This window comes from Oenanthe melanoleuca, chromosome 6, assembly GCF_029582105.1.
Source record: "Oenanthe melanoleuca isolate GR-GAL-2019-014 chromosome 6, OMel1.0, whole genome shotgun sequence".
Classification (NCBI taxonomy): Eukaryota; Metazoa; Chordata; class Aves; order Passeriformes; family Muscicapidae; genus Oenanthe; species Oenanthe melanoleuca.
Window position 1 is genome coordinate 8,286,487 of NC_079340.1, and position 15,827 is coordinate 8,302,313.

The 15,827-nt window shown below is 37.7% G+C and overlaps 1 protein-coding gene across 2 annotated transcripts in view; it reads right to left on the minus strand.

Annotated features, from left to right (window-relative positions):
- GRID1 (glutamate ionotropic receptor delta type subunit 1) overlaps window positions 1–15,827 on the minus strand; it is a 472,653-nt gene that overhangs the window by 195,499 nt on the left and 261,327 nt on the right. For both annotated transcript variants that reach the window (XM_056495390.1, XM_056495389.1), the window contains exon 4: window positions 14,457–14,662. In XM_056495390.1, coding sequence (XP_056351365.1) covers window positions 14,457–14,662 — 206 coding nt within the window. The remainder of the gene's footprint in view (window positions 1–14,456; window positions 14,663–15,827) is intronic.

Sequence of the window (15,827 nt, forward strand, 5' to 3'; positions counted from 1 at the left end):
AGTTTTACATCAAGCACCAAGAGGAAAGCAAGGTCAAACTCAAATGAGGGGACTGGCACCAAGACTCTGGCTACCTTTGCTGCCAGAATTCTGGATGAATTGCCTCTACTTTAACCTTTCCAGAAGCCATACTGCCAATAAACAGCAGTAGAAATGCACAAACCCAGCCATTCTGATACAGTTCCCTTGCACATTAGAGAACTTCATGTACTCTTGTCAAGAGCAGCAGAGAGCTGGAGGGAGCTTGCTTGGGATTTTCTTCAATATCATTTTGACATTCTTTAGGAGATTCAGCTGATGAGTGGAAATTCCCTACTTGAATGAGGGCAAGACACATGCAGCACTCCACTACTCCATTCCATTTTCTCTTGTCTCACATGCTGATGATGTTAGTTCACCCAGATTTAAAAAGAGAAACCCCATTCCCTTGCCTTCATTCTTGTGCAGGACCAAGGGAGAACAGCACCAGACTGAAGGACAATGTGCACAACAACAAGCAGGTTCAGGGGAAGGGCAGTGCATCAGAATCACTGATTTTCTTCCTAACATTAACAAACTGTATGGAAACTGATCATTCTAGATAAATGAAGAATTTGTTGATTCACAAAAAGGGTTTCCAAAGTTTTCTCAAATACTCATTATATGGATAATTCAAACCCAAGGCACTGACACAAACATCTGACTTGCCCAGTCATCTGAACTGCCCCATCCACTTAGCTTGACTTGTTCTCACAACTTTACTCTCTGATTTCTTAAGGATGTCACCGGATTTCATCCTCACACTTTTCCTGTGATAGGAAGAATTTATGCCTGAAATAGTCATGTAATTATATATCTACTGCTAACAGATTTTCCATATCCCAAGTCTTGTTCTAGATTTGCAACTGTTTTAGGACTTCTTATATTAATGAGTAAATAATGAGCATTAGCAAAAGCACACATGCTCTGATTTCCCATACCACTTTGTCCTTAATAAAGGAATTGAAACACTGCTGTATTCTTATTCTTCATATTTCATTTAGTCTTTTTTAAAACTCGAGCATCAAAGTACTCTTCTGGCTCACAATTTTTGTTTGGTGGGTTGCTTTTTTCTTATTCCAAGTCTCCATTGCTCCTGATCCTTCCACAAGCAACTGACATTGACAAACAATGAAATCCAGAGCCCTTGGAAAGTTGCTGTTCTTGGCTAGAACATTTGCCAGAAGTAGTGGTGATTCCAATAAACAAACAGCTATATTCATTTGCAAATCAATACCAGAGTGGGAAATTGAGAGATTCCATTATGCTCTAGAGCCATTGGTCTCTTGATTTAACTTTTGCTCGCAGCCACAGAGGGTGTTCTCAGCTCCAGTGCTGTGGTAAAACAAAATTCACAGTGTTCACTTTTAATTACAGCAGCATGAAGGCTTCAGTGGTTTAGTGAGGTCTTGTGGGTTTTTGTGGTTTTGGAGAGGTTTCCTTTTAATAAATTTTTGGTCAAAGTGACAAGAATTTATTTGAGCTTTATACATAAGCAAAGCTCCTGGACACAGCATAACTGGGTCATTACCTCTTTGTAAAGAATTATATATACTCTTAATTCTAACTTTATATTACAAATTACAACAATGAAAACATATCTCATTAAATGCCTATGTAAATCATTTTAACATCAGCAGCACTATTATTTACTGTAAGCATCTCTGAAACTCTTATTTACCACAAGTAATGAGTTAAATCTATTACAAAGGGAAACTCTGGAAAGGGGAGTGAAATAAAAGGAACAAAAGGAAGACTTAAGTTCTCTGGCTAGCAAAGCTGAATTTAATTTTTCACAGTAGCAAAAACCACTCCAGAGATAAGGTTTATGCACACTGACATTGTCACTGCTATAACCCTGCCATATGAGGCAGCTGCTATCTGCAACACAAGCACCAGTACAGCCAGGTTCATTTAAACACTACTTAAAAGACTACAGAGCTCAACACTCCCTCCTACCTTCTCAGTAACTTCCAATTCCTTGTAGCCAGCCAGGCCTTACCTCTGCAGATGCCAGGAGGGCCAGCCTTGAAATGCCAAAATTGACTATTCAGCCTCAGGTTATTCACAAATTTGGTGATGCTTTGACACTGCCACTGAGTCATTTCATTCAGGATTGCTTTCCTTATCATCTGGGACTGCAGCATTCCACAAATTTCATTTGGAAATCACAAATAGCAGTTTCTGCTCAAGTCACCATTGAAGTGGAGAGTCTCACACTGAAGCATTCCTCATGCTCCCTAAGAGACCTTTGTGCTTTGCCAGTGTACAGCTTTCCCCTGCTCACTCATAGTAAGAGTTTGACCTTTTTTTTTTAATTTTACTTTTTGTGTCTTCATCACCCACAGAAAACTCAGGGCTGATGAGTCTCAGTAAGATAGTTTTTCTAGGCTGTTCCTGTTCCATTTGGTCAGCATTGCAAATCCCCTGCATGAATAATGCTCAATTCCAAAAGGCTTTTAAAGAGACAGTTCCTCACCCAGTTTATGCTGAAAGGTGCCAACACTATTTGCAAATATCAGTAGAGCACATCAGAAATTTGAATGTTCTTAATGAGCTGAAACAGAAAAACCCTGAAGAGCTTGCACTCTTTGGTTTGTTTATGCTCCAGTATCTTTATTCTCCTTTTCAGCTGCACAGAACACAAACATTTACTCTCTGTTCTTCTGTATTTCTAGACATACAAATTCCTTCTTAAGTGACTGACCTGGGCATGGTATAATCTGCAAGTTGTGCATGTGTGTATATATATAAAATACATACAGTACATGCTTGTTTTTATATTTATATATATTTATATTAAATAAACACATATATTTTAATCAAACATGTTTGGCACTAAATACAATAGCTATTAACTGGTTCTATTAAGTAATTAATTGTTAATTAATTTTACAGGGTTTTAGAGCCCTCCTTTTATTACTATTTTGTCTCCTTGGTAATAGTTTTATCACTTCTGCATGCCACAGATTTTTTCAAAGTGGACAGTTCCAGTGCTTATTTGCCCTGGATGCTGCAACCACCTTATTTACACAGGGGCATTTCCAGTGCTAGGGTGCCTCCTGTTTATGGGAGCCATCAGGGATGAGTCTGTCTTGAACTGCACACTTTTATTAAGAATTCATAACTGAATCCAGGCTGAAATTCTCTATTTGGTAGGTGGCTGTTACTCTCAATTGAGATGCATTCAGAACTGACATTGATTTTTAAAATACCTTGAATGCTAGTATAGCTCAGAAATGAGTTTTGTTTGGAGGACTTTTTAATGTGATGATGTACATCTCAAAAAAAACTCTATACTCTTTAATAAAATTATGGAAAAACTTATTAAGGAACTTGTAACATTTTCAAGTCAATATACTTCCATTAAATACACAAAGTCATTGTCATACGCCAAGGCTTAAGTTTTTTACCTTTACAGTATTATCTAAAAATAATTTTAATGTGATTTTTTCCTTTGGAAAGCTGGAAGCAAAATATGAATTATGTATCAAGACCAATCACTCAAGGTGCTTTCCTAAAGAGTGTCCTTGGAGCCCAGTTGCTATTTGCACACACATTAATAAAGTGCAAAGCTTTTAAATCTGATTGCTTCAACTTAAATGGATGGGTCAGTGCCAAACAAACTGATCTCATTCATAGTGCAGGGTCTATAGCAAACTATAACTCCATAACAATCAAAGGACTGAATTCCATAAATAAAATACAGACTTTTAAATTTACCTGAGCACCCCTTTAAATGCTCTGTACGACTGCATGTGCAAGCTGTACTGTTTACCTGAAACTAAAGCCAACACACACTATTCAAAGAGAGTTTTAATATTTGACACAGCGTGCAGGGGTTAAAGGCTGCATGTCTGAAGAAAGGATCACTGGAGTGACAGGACAATCAGTTCTCTCAAATGAAACAACCAGGGGTCAGTGGTGGCAAAGACATACCTGGCAGTAAGATGACCTTTTGGGCAACTTCTTGGTTTGACATTTAGAACTTCAATTCCTGTTTCAGGAGAACTCAGTAAATTGCCTTCTTTCTCTGTAACCCCATGCCCCAGCTGGTAAAAAAGGGACTAATGACCCTCTACCTCCATATTTAATGTTCTGTAACGATAATCATTAGGTACTGTCTCAACAGAAAGGGATCAACCTTGGAAATTGATCTTTGAATAAAAGCTATGAAAACAAAACCCTGAACAAGCAGTGAACAAAAAAAAAAAAAAAAAAAAAAAAAAAAAAAAAAAAAAAAGCAGCAAAATAAGCAAATCTCTGTACTCTGTACAGAAATCTGACTATACTTCCTTCTCTGCAAATTTCAGCATGAAGAGAATTATTTGGTAAAAAGGTATTACTGAAAATGAAAACTATCAGAAATCATCCTTAGGACATAAAGTCCTTCCCCACAGAGGATACTGTCAGAGCCACTTTTATTCCCTTAGCCCTCACACTGTAAAGGAAATGCTCCAAGACCTGAAAAACTCTCTTTTCTCTCTCAAGAAATTCTGCACATAGCAGAACAAGCAGCAACAAAAACATGTAATTTCTACTGCCTACCAACCAAGCTTTGACTGGAGGACAGCACACAAAGCAGCTGCACATCTGGTAAGAACTGCAAAGACAAACAGAGCTCACTCCTAATTTGTCACCCTGGAGCTCACACAGTGCCCACCCAAAAAGATGATGCAAACCCCAGCCCACACAAAGTGCTCCCACCCAGCCTGTCCCTTCATTCCACAGGTCCAATGTCTTCCAGCCCTTGGAACCTTTTAAGACACCTTCCCAACAGCTGCCCTCATAAGAATCAGAACATCTCACCACATACCTTTAAAGTAGCTCCTTCTTAGCCTGTTTCTCTTCCCAGAAAGTGGTTTAGACCTGTCCTTTCTCACTCTCATCAAGTCCCTATACCCATCACCCCACTCTTCCTCTCCCTTGCCCTTGCAGACCCTTTAGCACATGGTTCACTTGACTGAAACTGTTCATACTGACATTCACATTTTCAGCCATAGTCTAAAATTGTTACTGCCTCCTGTTGGACTTTCCAAATGCTTTTAATAGAGATGATCACATTTTTTCCTGATAAGCCTCCTCTTCCCAGCACCTCTCTACTGATTTTCCTCTTAAGACACTCCAGCACAGACTTTCCAGGGAATACTTTCTGTGAAATTCTCCATGTTCCCAAGGACGGTCCCACACCCATTCACTCTGCAATCTTCTTTCTTTACATTAATTCCATCCATCAAGCAAATTAGCAAAAAAAAAAAAATCTGTATGTCATTCATATGCAGACGAGTCTGGATCTACTTCTCTGTGAGACATTTTCCATATTCTGGTCAGTCTAAACTGACTGCTTTCAAAATATCCCTACAAGCTTCATGTGGATAAGAAGATTTCTCCCTTCAAACATCCTTCCTTCAAAAGGCGAAGAAAATGCTTTCTTTTTCAGTAAAAATGGACAGCCAGAATATCAGACCTGCCAATTTAGACTACAACACAAGTGTCATCTTTGATTCTTACTTCTCATCCAGGATAAGCTCAAAATCTCAGAGATCCTTTAGACATAGTCTTTCTAATAATCAGGTTTTTAAACCCATCTGTAATGCAGAAGTTCCTTTCCCAGCTCTGATGATATTAAGTATTGATTACTTCCAAGTTCATCTTTCTGACCTTAAGAATCACAAGCCCCTCTCATATCTCAGTGAAACTTCTGCTGCAAAGAGGATCTCTAACCCCTTTCTTTGATCATTTCACCCACCTCTTCCTAATGCTCCAATAGCTCCCTTGTCACCTGTCACATCAAAGATATGCTAATGATCTTCACTTCCAATACTGCACACTTCTTATTCCAATCTTTCAGGTTATCTCTAGCTCATCCTGAAGATTCTGGCCTTAGTGTCAACGTCCTTCACCCACCCCTATTCATAAAAACATTTCCACAAATATTTTACAACCCTTAGTCTAGTTTAGTTCATTTCTTTTATTTTCAAAAGGCTCATTTCTAAGACTGTGGAACAATGACATGCTTGTGCCGCATAACAACATTCATCATGTTGTTCATTCATCATTCACTGCAGGTTCTTCAGAGACACAAATTCATACAGCACCCAGTAAAACATCCCAATTCATAACAAGCCACTCAAGTGTAGCAAGCATAAGCACACCAGTTCTAATAATTATTAACATAGGACTACACCCCCCTTCCAAAACAGCCCTTAAACCCTTGCTAGCTTTGCAGCATTTGCCCCCTCCAATGTACCAAGGTAAATGAAGTGACACCTGGCACTTTGAGCTGATGACCCTCCACGTTATTCCTCTGACACAGAACACTCTCTGCCTCAGGAAAAGGCAAGCTCTTTGCACAGCTACCACACTGTCTCAAGTTATAAGCTTAATTTAATCAGACCTAACCACTTGTCCTTGATGAACAAGGTTCCCAAACATTTTTCCCCTTGCATTTTGCAGAGCGCTCCCTTGACCCTGTATTTTGGATTTTTTTAGGAGCTCTAAGCTTTGAACTGTGAAGGAACAGATGTAACACTCAGTGTTGTCTCCTACACAGGGGCTCACCTCACACCTACACTGGGTGCTGCCTGCCTGGCACAGAACTGGGAGAGGAACACAGCCCTAGGATGCCTTCCTTGGGATTAATCTTAAACCCACATAAATCTCACCTGAGCTCTTCTCGCACACAGGGCACTAAACTGTGTGCTGCCAGCAATTAGTAAAAGCTTAAATAGATTTTTTTATTAGTTTGAAACTAAAAATAAGTCTTGGGTAAATATAATTTTATTTCGCTGGCTAAAGTTGCTAAAAACCTCCTGTGAAAAGATGCCAAGCACGTGCAAATTATTATCAGCAATTATTACTCATCCCTTCCAAGGATAATGGCCTTCTTCTGTGACCTTTGGGACAACAAACAAATGAATCAGTGATTTCCTCAATCCAGCACAAAGGTCTAGAAGTGCATTTTAGGGAAGAGATGGTTGTGCAGAGCCCTGTACTCCCAAGTCAGTCCCTGTGCTTAAAAAGATGGAAAAAGTCAACCTGTACCTACGGTGTGTACATACTGGTGTTGTAAGTTCAAAAATTTAATATTGAATAATTACAGTATGTATTTTCTAATCCTCCAAGCCAAGCTTCTCCAGATCAGTCAACTAAACAATTTACTAAATGTATATGAAAAAGTAAAACTGGAAGATGGTGAATAGCTTTTTTATGGCCATTACTACTTCTGATTTTTGTAAGGCAAACATATTTTCTCATGTACCTGTGCTGCTTCTGCCAGTGCCTTACAATAGGCACACTGGTATAATGATGAAATGTAACTGCAGGAGCCTATTTTAAAATTAATCATCCATAATTAACTAGTAATATCTCCTTTCTGGTAAATTATACTCAAATTGCAGAAAATTATCCTTGCTGAGAATGATAAAGTCATCTACAGCTTTGCAGAATTTCAGAGAAACATTTTGCATATATTTATGTATTGTAATGACCACAGATATGTCAGAGTATTCAATTCTACTTTGCACTATGCTAAAAATACAAATGCATAGGAACTTTATCTTTAAATTACACAGTATTCAATGGATCACCCAAACAACCAGAAGTGAAATAATTTGGAAAACAGACCCATGAAGGGTAGGTGGAGAGGGAGTTTTTGAGAGCCTTGTTTTTTTAGTGCCCACTAGAATTGTCCTTCTCAACTCTTGCAAAAGCCAGCACTGAGTGCTTTAAAAGTACTAAAGAAAGTGGATTGGCTGTGTCTAAGTACAGCACATGTCTGTTTCCAAATCATTAATAGATCCTGTTCCTTCAAAAAAACCCCAAACATAAATACAGCCTCTCCTGAGGTCAGAATCTTCCCCATCTTGGGGTTAAATCTCTTCAGAGTTCTTGATCAGCAAATGAAAAATAACAAAAAATGTTGAAAAAAAATGGTTTGTTAAAAAAAAAAGAAAATAATGAAGCTCACAACAAGAATGTTAGCTCAAGATACTTTAACAATTTTTTCAGCTAGATTTTTGGCACAGTTTCCTTTGGACTTGACATCCTTATGTGTGGACAGCAGCAAATTTTGAAATTACTCACATTCTGGCAGCTCAACACCTGCAATGAAATGAGGGCCCAAAAGTGCACTGAGGATGAAGCATTTGGAGCAGGAGGAATGCCTGGTTCTTGTACATACAGATTTAATGACATTTAAAAATACATGATCCTCTGTGTATCTGCACCCAATCACCAGATTCAGAACATGAGCTGAGAAATCAGGTTCCTTCAGACCAGACATCACTGCTGACACTGAGAGATTTGGTAAAACTGCCAGTAAAGCAGATTTAGACTCAAAAGGCTTTGTGTACCTCTGGCCAGTGCATCCAATTTCTGTATTTTTTTCTCAGTTGACCCAGAAAGCCTCACTGCTATCACTAATTGTTAGACATACAAAACGGAGTGCAAGCCTCCTGTTTCTCATGATTTCAATATTTAGGTTAAAAATCTCATGCAACACTCTAGTAGAGTAAAAAAACCAAAAGTAATTTAAAATTATTATTGCCACTTCTACCTGCAGTAGTAAAAGGAATGTCATTTAAATGAAGCTAAATAAGAAATTCATAAAGTCATTTGTTCATTCCCCCCCCCTTCCTTCACAGTGTCTACAAATCCATGTAATTGAGTGTTCCAAACATATTTGATTTGGATCCCTGTGAGAATAACCCCATCCCTTGGATTAGTCATAGTGGAGCAAAATGTAGGAGGGTTTGTGTTTTGGGAGGTTTTTTGACCCAGTGGAAAGAGACTTGTTTCAAAGCCAATTTATCCCAGAATGGGAGGGCTTTGTTTTCACTTAGGTTTTAGCAATTCAATGAGGTTTGTTTGGGCTTTAATTATAATTATTATTCTCTTTAAGTACAAAGAGTCTTAGCATATTGAAAATGTCAACAATAGCAGACAAGATTTTAGCTCTAAGCAAGAAATAGAATACCAGAGGAGGATTCAGAAGAAATAAGGCGGGTATAATTTAACTTGAACTATTGGAAGAAAAATGTATTATTTCTACAGTTCTGTTACCAGCACTCACAAATCACTAGCAGTTCTTTAAACATAGAAATTGCCTGCTAAAACAGAAGAGGCATAATATTTTTTTCCCAAAATTCTTCAACAATATTTCGAGATGTTTATATACTGCATATAAAACAGAGATATGGACTAATATGCTGAATGTTTGCAACATAAATTAAAAAAAAAAAAAAAAAAAAAAAAAAAAGAAGAAGAAAAGAGAGAGAGATGAAGTGCTAAGTGCCAGAAAATTAATATTGAATTTTTTTCCTGTTAAATTCTGAGAAGTGAATGTCCCTGGAAAACCATTTCATACAATTGCTTTGTGGGTGCAAATTGTTCAAGATGCCATAAATAATTCATTCAGCTCTAGTCAAGTAATAGCATGTCACCAACTGCAGAAGAGAAAAGAGAAGGCTGGAGCACTGATCCCTAACAAGAGCCAACTGAGAGTGCTCTGGGAGGAAGGAGCTCAGCATCTTCAGTGACCAGGACTGAAGGAAGGCCACAAATCACTGTGAAATGATCCCAAAAGCCCAAACCAAAAGCAGGATATCTATATTTATTTTAAAGACTCAGTCAGAACATTTAGCAGGAACTAGAGTGAAAGAGAAACAGAAGAGTTTTGCTTTCCAATGAGGACACTGAGGTGATTATAAAAGCAGAGCAGAGATAAATTACTGCTGTTCTACAGTGTTACACTGGAAATTTTAGCTTCAACTCAAATTGGAATTGCTGTGATTCACATAACCTGCCACATTGATACAGCAGTTTTGTATTAATTTTTAAAGGAATTAATCTGCTCTCTTTTATTATAGTCTTCTTTTTTTTGAACTTGCTTACTATCCTGCATGCAAAGAGTTGTGCTTTAGGCTGCTGTGCTGCAGGGATATGCATTTAACCTTCCTGCAGTCAGCTCACCAGTTTACAGGCAAGGCAGGGTCACAAGAACTACAGCACTTTCAGACATCCACCTCAACAAAAACATTTTTCACTTCAGTGAAGCTGCCAAAAATACAAGTAATGCTGAGTTAAAGGTTTTGTAAAGCTGATAATGCCTTCTTTTTTCAAGTCAGTAACTACATGCAACTGGGTTACAGCCTCCATTCCACTGGTGTTCCAAAGCAAAGGCTGTATATAAATACTGCAAAGAAGGAAAAGTCTATGAAGCAATTGATATTGCCTGTATTTATAAAGATAAGTCCTATTAAAATACATATCCCAAATAAACCATGTGTTCTGTGAAGAATTAAGAAACCATGTCCTCCACAGAGGTCAGGAACTGCACATCTGCCCCAGGAAACTGGAGAAGCACTGAACTATAAGATCGTTTCCTCCTCTTCAGATAGGTTGTATACAAAAAGTACAAAGTCTAAACTTATTCACACAACAAGTGTTTCCTGGCAGGCCTTCAGAAGGGCTCCTGGGTCACCCAGAACATCCTGCACACCAGCTCAGGACAAACTGCCAGCCTGATTTACCATGTGTTTCATCTAGTGACCTCCTGAATGCCCTGCAGAACGATGTCTCCCTGGACTCTCCTGAACAGCACTGTCCCACTCACCTCCCTGCTGGAAAGCATTCCCTGTTCAGCTTTGGGTCATCACCTCCTGTTAGACAGCCCATGATCACCTCCAGTAACTCCTCCTCCTCTGCTCATGTTTCCTCTCAAGTACCTGGCAGCTCTGCTCCTCAGGCAGGCTCCATGGAGCGTGTTCCCAAAGCTCTGCTCAGAGGTCATGCTCTCCCATCACTTCAGCACTTCTGTCACCTCTTTGAACATTTTTCCATTTATTCATTTCACTCTACAGCCCTTAATGATTAAAGCAATCCATACAAATAATACCTCTACTTGCAACTGAAAAAACATATCCACTGCTAAGTGAAAGAGGCAGGGGAATCCTCACTCTCAGGGAGAGAGCCTTTCAGTCTCAGATTCCTGTGTCTGGACCAAAGAAACTAACAGAAGACCTAAAAGTAATAAATCTTCCTATTTCTGAATTACTGTTTTTTTCCCACTGCCTTGCAAGAGGATCATATGGTTTTCAAAATATAAAATCGTTTTCCTGCCACACATACACCTGTTACAATTGAGACAAATATATCTGGGATTTTTGCAGATGGAGAAATGAATATTTTTCTCAACTGTTTAAGGAGGGACACTCTCTAGATTAGGTTTGCTTCAGTCCCTAAATACCCTTTTAATGCATGATCTAAGATATTTAATATTTTATAAATGCATTTACCATCCCTGTTCTGAATAAAGGCTGATTCTAGGTTTATAGCAATATCATCAAAAAGATTTTTTATTTTCTCCTCTCCATTACAGTCAAAGCAGTTTTATAGCAAAATACTAAATTAGAAAACTTACAAAAGGTCAAAAATTTCTCCTGCAGTAACTTTGACACGTGACAGAACCAGGCACTGATAAATGTTAAGACAGTTAAATGAAAACCATGCCTAAATAAAAATTAGAGAATTCTTCCACGATTCAGAAGTTTTTCACACATGAGATGACAGAGTCCCCCAACTTTGTACACCCAAAATCAGATGAGATCTCTCTGGCCCACCCAAGAGATGATGAGACTGAAACCCAGATCTGTATTCTTAGGAAGAAAAATGTATCATCTGCAGTATCAAGCTAGGCAAAATAGATCCTGTACCAGCTTCCAATGGCTGGTATCTATGATTTGTGCTAAGAAAAATCTGTTAAATCTGTTTATTTCAGGTTTCGTAATCCAAACACTTTTTATTTTTGTTCTGCATTTCACCAGAGGGTTGGTGTTCAGCACCCAGTTTTCATGAAGATATGCTGCTAGCCAACACATTTTAACAAAAATCTGGTTGAAGTTTGTCAGACATTTTTCTCCTACTACAAAATATCAACCCAGCAAAACTGAAAATCTTAATAAGAAACCTCTTTTTCACATGAAATTTCCCATTTCCAGAAACAGAGCTTTAAAATCTCCTTGTTCTTCAATTTTTTTTTTCCTAACTGGAGTTAAAGAAAAACGAAAACAAATATGTGCAAAATCTACAAATAAAATATTTACATTTTCTTCTAGCGTTACTATTTAGATTTTTTCAGAGGGTTTTTTTACACCAAAAACTGAAAAAAACCCCACCCTCAAACGATTTCTAAGGTGCAGAGTGAGATTTGTAACAAAAGCAGTCAGTATAGAGCTACATGGTACCTATAGTACAAAATACCAACTGTGGAATTGAGTTGACCCATCAAAAGCACTTACTGCCACACATTGAGAACAATGTCTTTCAGTAAAACACATAAAAATGTGGATTCCATTTAAGCTGCAGGCTGTTGTTTTAAACTCCCTGAAAATATGCTGTAGATAATTAGTTGGACTTATTGATTACGATATTGAAGAACTGCATTCATTGTAATTCTTCACACAATATAACTTCAGCCTCTGTCTGGGAAAGATTCTCCCCTACACTCTGCACCTGGTATCTCAAGCCTTTTGAGAATTCCTTTCTAAGATTTAAATTTTCTCTTATAAAGCTTTTCTGAATCAATCAAGATTCGATATAGGAAGACTGCCAAATAAATTACTTTTCATTTCTGCCCACTGTTAAACTCCTGCAGGGAGCTGGAAATATATCAGGGTCATTAGTCTTAATGCCTGTAATACAGAGTGCTTTAAGGTGAAGTGAACAGCAAAAGAGTTTAATAGAGTTTAATACTGGCCCCTACCCTGGAGACACCTCCAGGTTGTGACAGAACACTCACCAAACAACCCCAGAGCCCTGGGCCCCCAAGGGGACACAACTCCCACCCAGCTGGGGTCTGAGTAAAACATTTCTTTTTAACCTGGTTTAACTTTGCTAGGACTCCCGGGAAAGCCAAGCAAAGTGCATTTCTGCTGGAAGTCTCCTGAGAAAACACCTGACAGAGCTGGGGAGAGCTGCACACACTTCGAGGGGCTGTAACTCCCTCCTTCTTCTACTGGAAATACCTTTGTGTGTGCACAAAGCTGAGGAGAAATTATCCCTGTGCTTAGTCTTTTCCAAACTACCTATCTGCCTCATTTATTTAGGATAAAATTTACCCTGCTATTTAAAAAAAATCAATGATGAACACAAATGTGGATAATTCACTAAGGCTGTTATGATTTAAAAAAAAAACAAAACCCTAATGCGCTAATTTGAGTTAATTTTTTTTTAAATTTAACAGGCTTTGATGCAACAAAACTGATAACTGGAAACAGGTCTCATCCACATTTTAATTTCATGGTTCAGTCATATCCCTGGTTAGTTAAAAAAAATTCAAGCCCCTACTTTATTGCCAAAATCTTAACTAATGAATACACAGACTTAAACTCAGGCTCAAACTCTCATTCTCAACTCTGACATATAAAGCACTGTAAAATAATTCCTTATTTAATATTAAGAAATCTGGATAAAACTAATTAATGCCAAAAGTTAGCCCACAGCAAATTAATTAAAAGTTTGCCCAACAGCTACCTCCCTGTCCTAATTAGCATCACTGATTTCAAGAAACCACTAAGAAAAGAAGATAAACATATAATTCTCAACTTCATATTTCATAAAAATCTCTTTGATTTAACTTCCAAACATCAATAATGTGCCCCCTTAATACAAATTTGGAGATTTCCACCGCAAAGACAGCTCTCTCAGGCACATTATGTTCCATTTCTAACAGATTATTGCAGATTTTCTGGTCACTTGTTAACAGTGGTTGAAATCCAGGACAGAAGTAGTGATATGGAAGACAACCAGACAAAAATAACCATCCCCCACAGAGCTGTATATTATATTATATTGTATTGTATTGTATTGTATTGCATTGTAGTGTATTGTATTATATTATTATATTATATAATTATATATTGTATTATATATATTATTATATATTATATTATATATATGTATCTAATATAATTATATATTGTATTATATTATTATAGTATTGTATTGTAGTGTAGTGTATTGTAGTGTATTATATTGTATTGTATTGTATAGTATCGTATCATATCATATCACATTATATTATATATTATATTATATTATATTATATTATATTATATTATATTATATTATATTATATTATATTATATTATATTATATTATATTATATTATATTATATTATATTATATTATATTATATTATATTATATTATATTATATTATATTATATTATATTATATTATATTATATTAATCTGGCCCATGTTGCCCCATTTGCATTAACCACAAAGCAAGCGTTCCACGGCGCATGTGCTATTTCAATTCCCTGGCACTGGAGCCTGACTATCTCATTTGACATTAAAGAGCAGCCCTGCCGAAAGGGCAGAGCCTGGGTCCCAGCAGGTGTGTCTGAAGTGCTGCTGACCAGCACTGAGCACTGACCTCGCTGATGAACGCCTGGGCTCCCCGCGGGCTCAGCAGCAGGATCGCCCTGCGCAGCGTGTCCCGGTAGCGGTTCAGCTCCTCCGTCTTCATGGTGCTGAAAAGGTTGGAGAACACCCTGCTGATGTTCCTGTCCACTTTTTGTAGTGATACGTCAAGTCCCAGTCTGGAGGCCTGATCGAGAAATCCCTGCAGTCCACGTATATCTGTAGCACAGGAGGAGGGGAAAATAAAAAAAAAAAGAAAATAATAATAATAATAATAAAAAATAAAATAAAAAAAAAAGCCATTGCATTAATCTCCTCCAGCTAGGCAAGCAGCACTAATTAGGTAGAAAATACTTTTTTACTTTCTTTCCTGCAGTGCTCTCTGAACAGGAGTTTTCCATAGCTCCTTCCATAGTGAGTGCCAACAGGGAAACTCCATCCATTGCCTTTCCCCAGGATCTGAGAACAGCTCTTAGGAAGAGCCACTTCATGCATTTGGGTGGCTCTGCAAACCTCCCCAGAGGCTCCAGGCTATGGGGTTTAACACCACACAAAAAACAAAGCCCACCCCAACAGCACCACAGTTCAAACAGAGAAATCAGGAGCAGAAAAATAAGCAGAGGATAAATCACTCATGCCTAAACTTCTCATTTCTGTAACTTCACACAGCTGCTTTTCTCAAGAAAAAAAATACAATAGTCAGAACATACAGCCCTGCTTTTGACTTACCATTTTCCCCTGTCCTAGAAATAACCTGCCTAACCAGAGGTTCGCCATTCATCCATAAACTCATGAAAGAATACACAAAGCCCCAGTATGATTACAATATATTTGTCTAAAAAAATGAAAAAATAAAAATTAAAAAGTGGTTCAAAGAAGAGAAATCATGCAAACAAGCCCATTCAAAACATGTTCCTTTGAACTCTGTGCCCCAACTTCTGGATCATTTGAAAAGGTATATTCCCTTAACCACATTTTTGGGCATTAACATGAAGGAATAAATTTCATATGTTCATGTTGAAATCTGCTTGTTCAAAGTGTACTCTATCTTCATGACTCTCAGCATTTGTCTGCAATAAATGTCTCAGGTTTTATTTTGTAGTGAAATTTAGAACAAGAAAAATGTCAAAGCCTATATTGAACCAGGTTGCTCTCAGAATTAGCAGTGACTTGATCACAGCTGTACCATGTCCTCAGAAACCTTTAATTTTATGGCAAAAATGTCTAACTTGTAATGAATAAGAAAGTATTGAAGCCTCTCACATTCATTTCTCACACTTTTGTTCAATTTCAGCTGATGGGTGAAGCCTAATGGTGAAGTTAGAGCACACTTACTGATCCCACAGTGAAACCTCCTCTCCAGAAAATGTGACTGCAACTAACA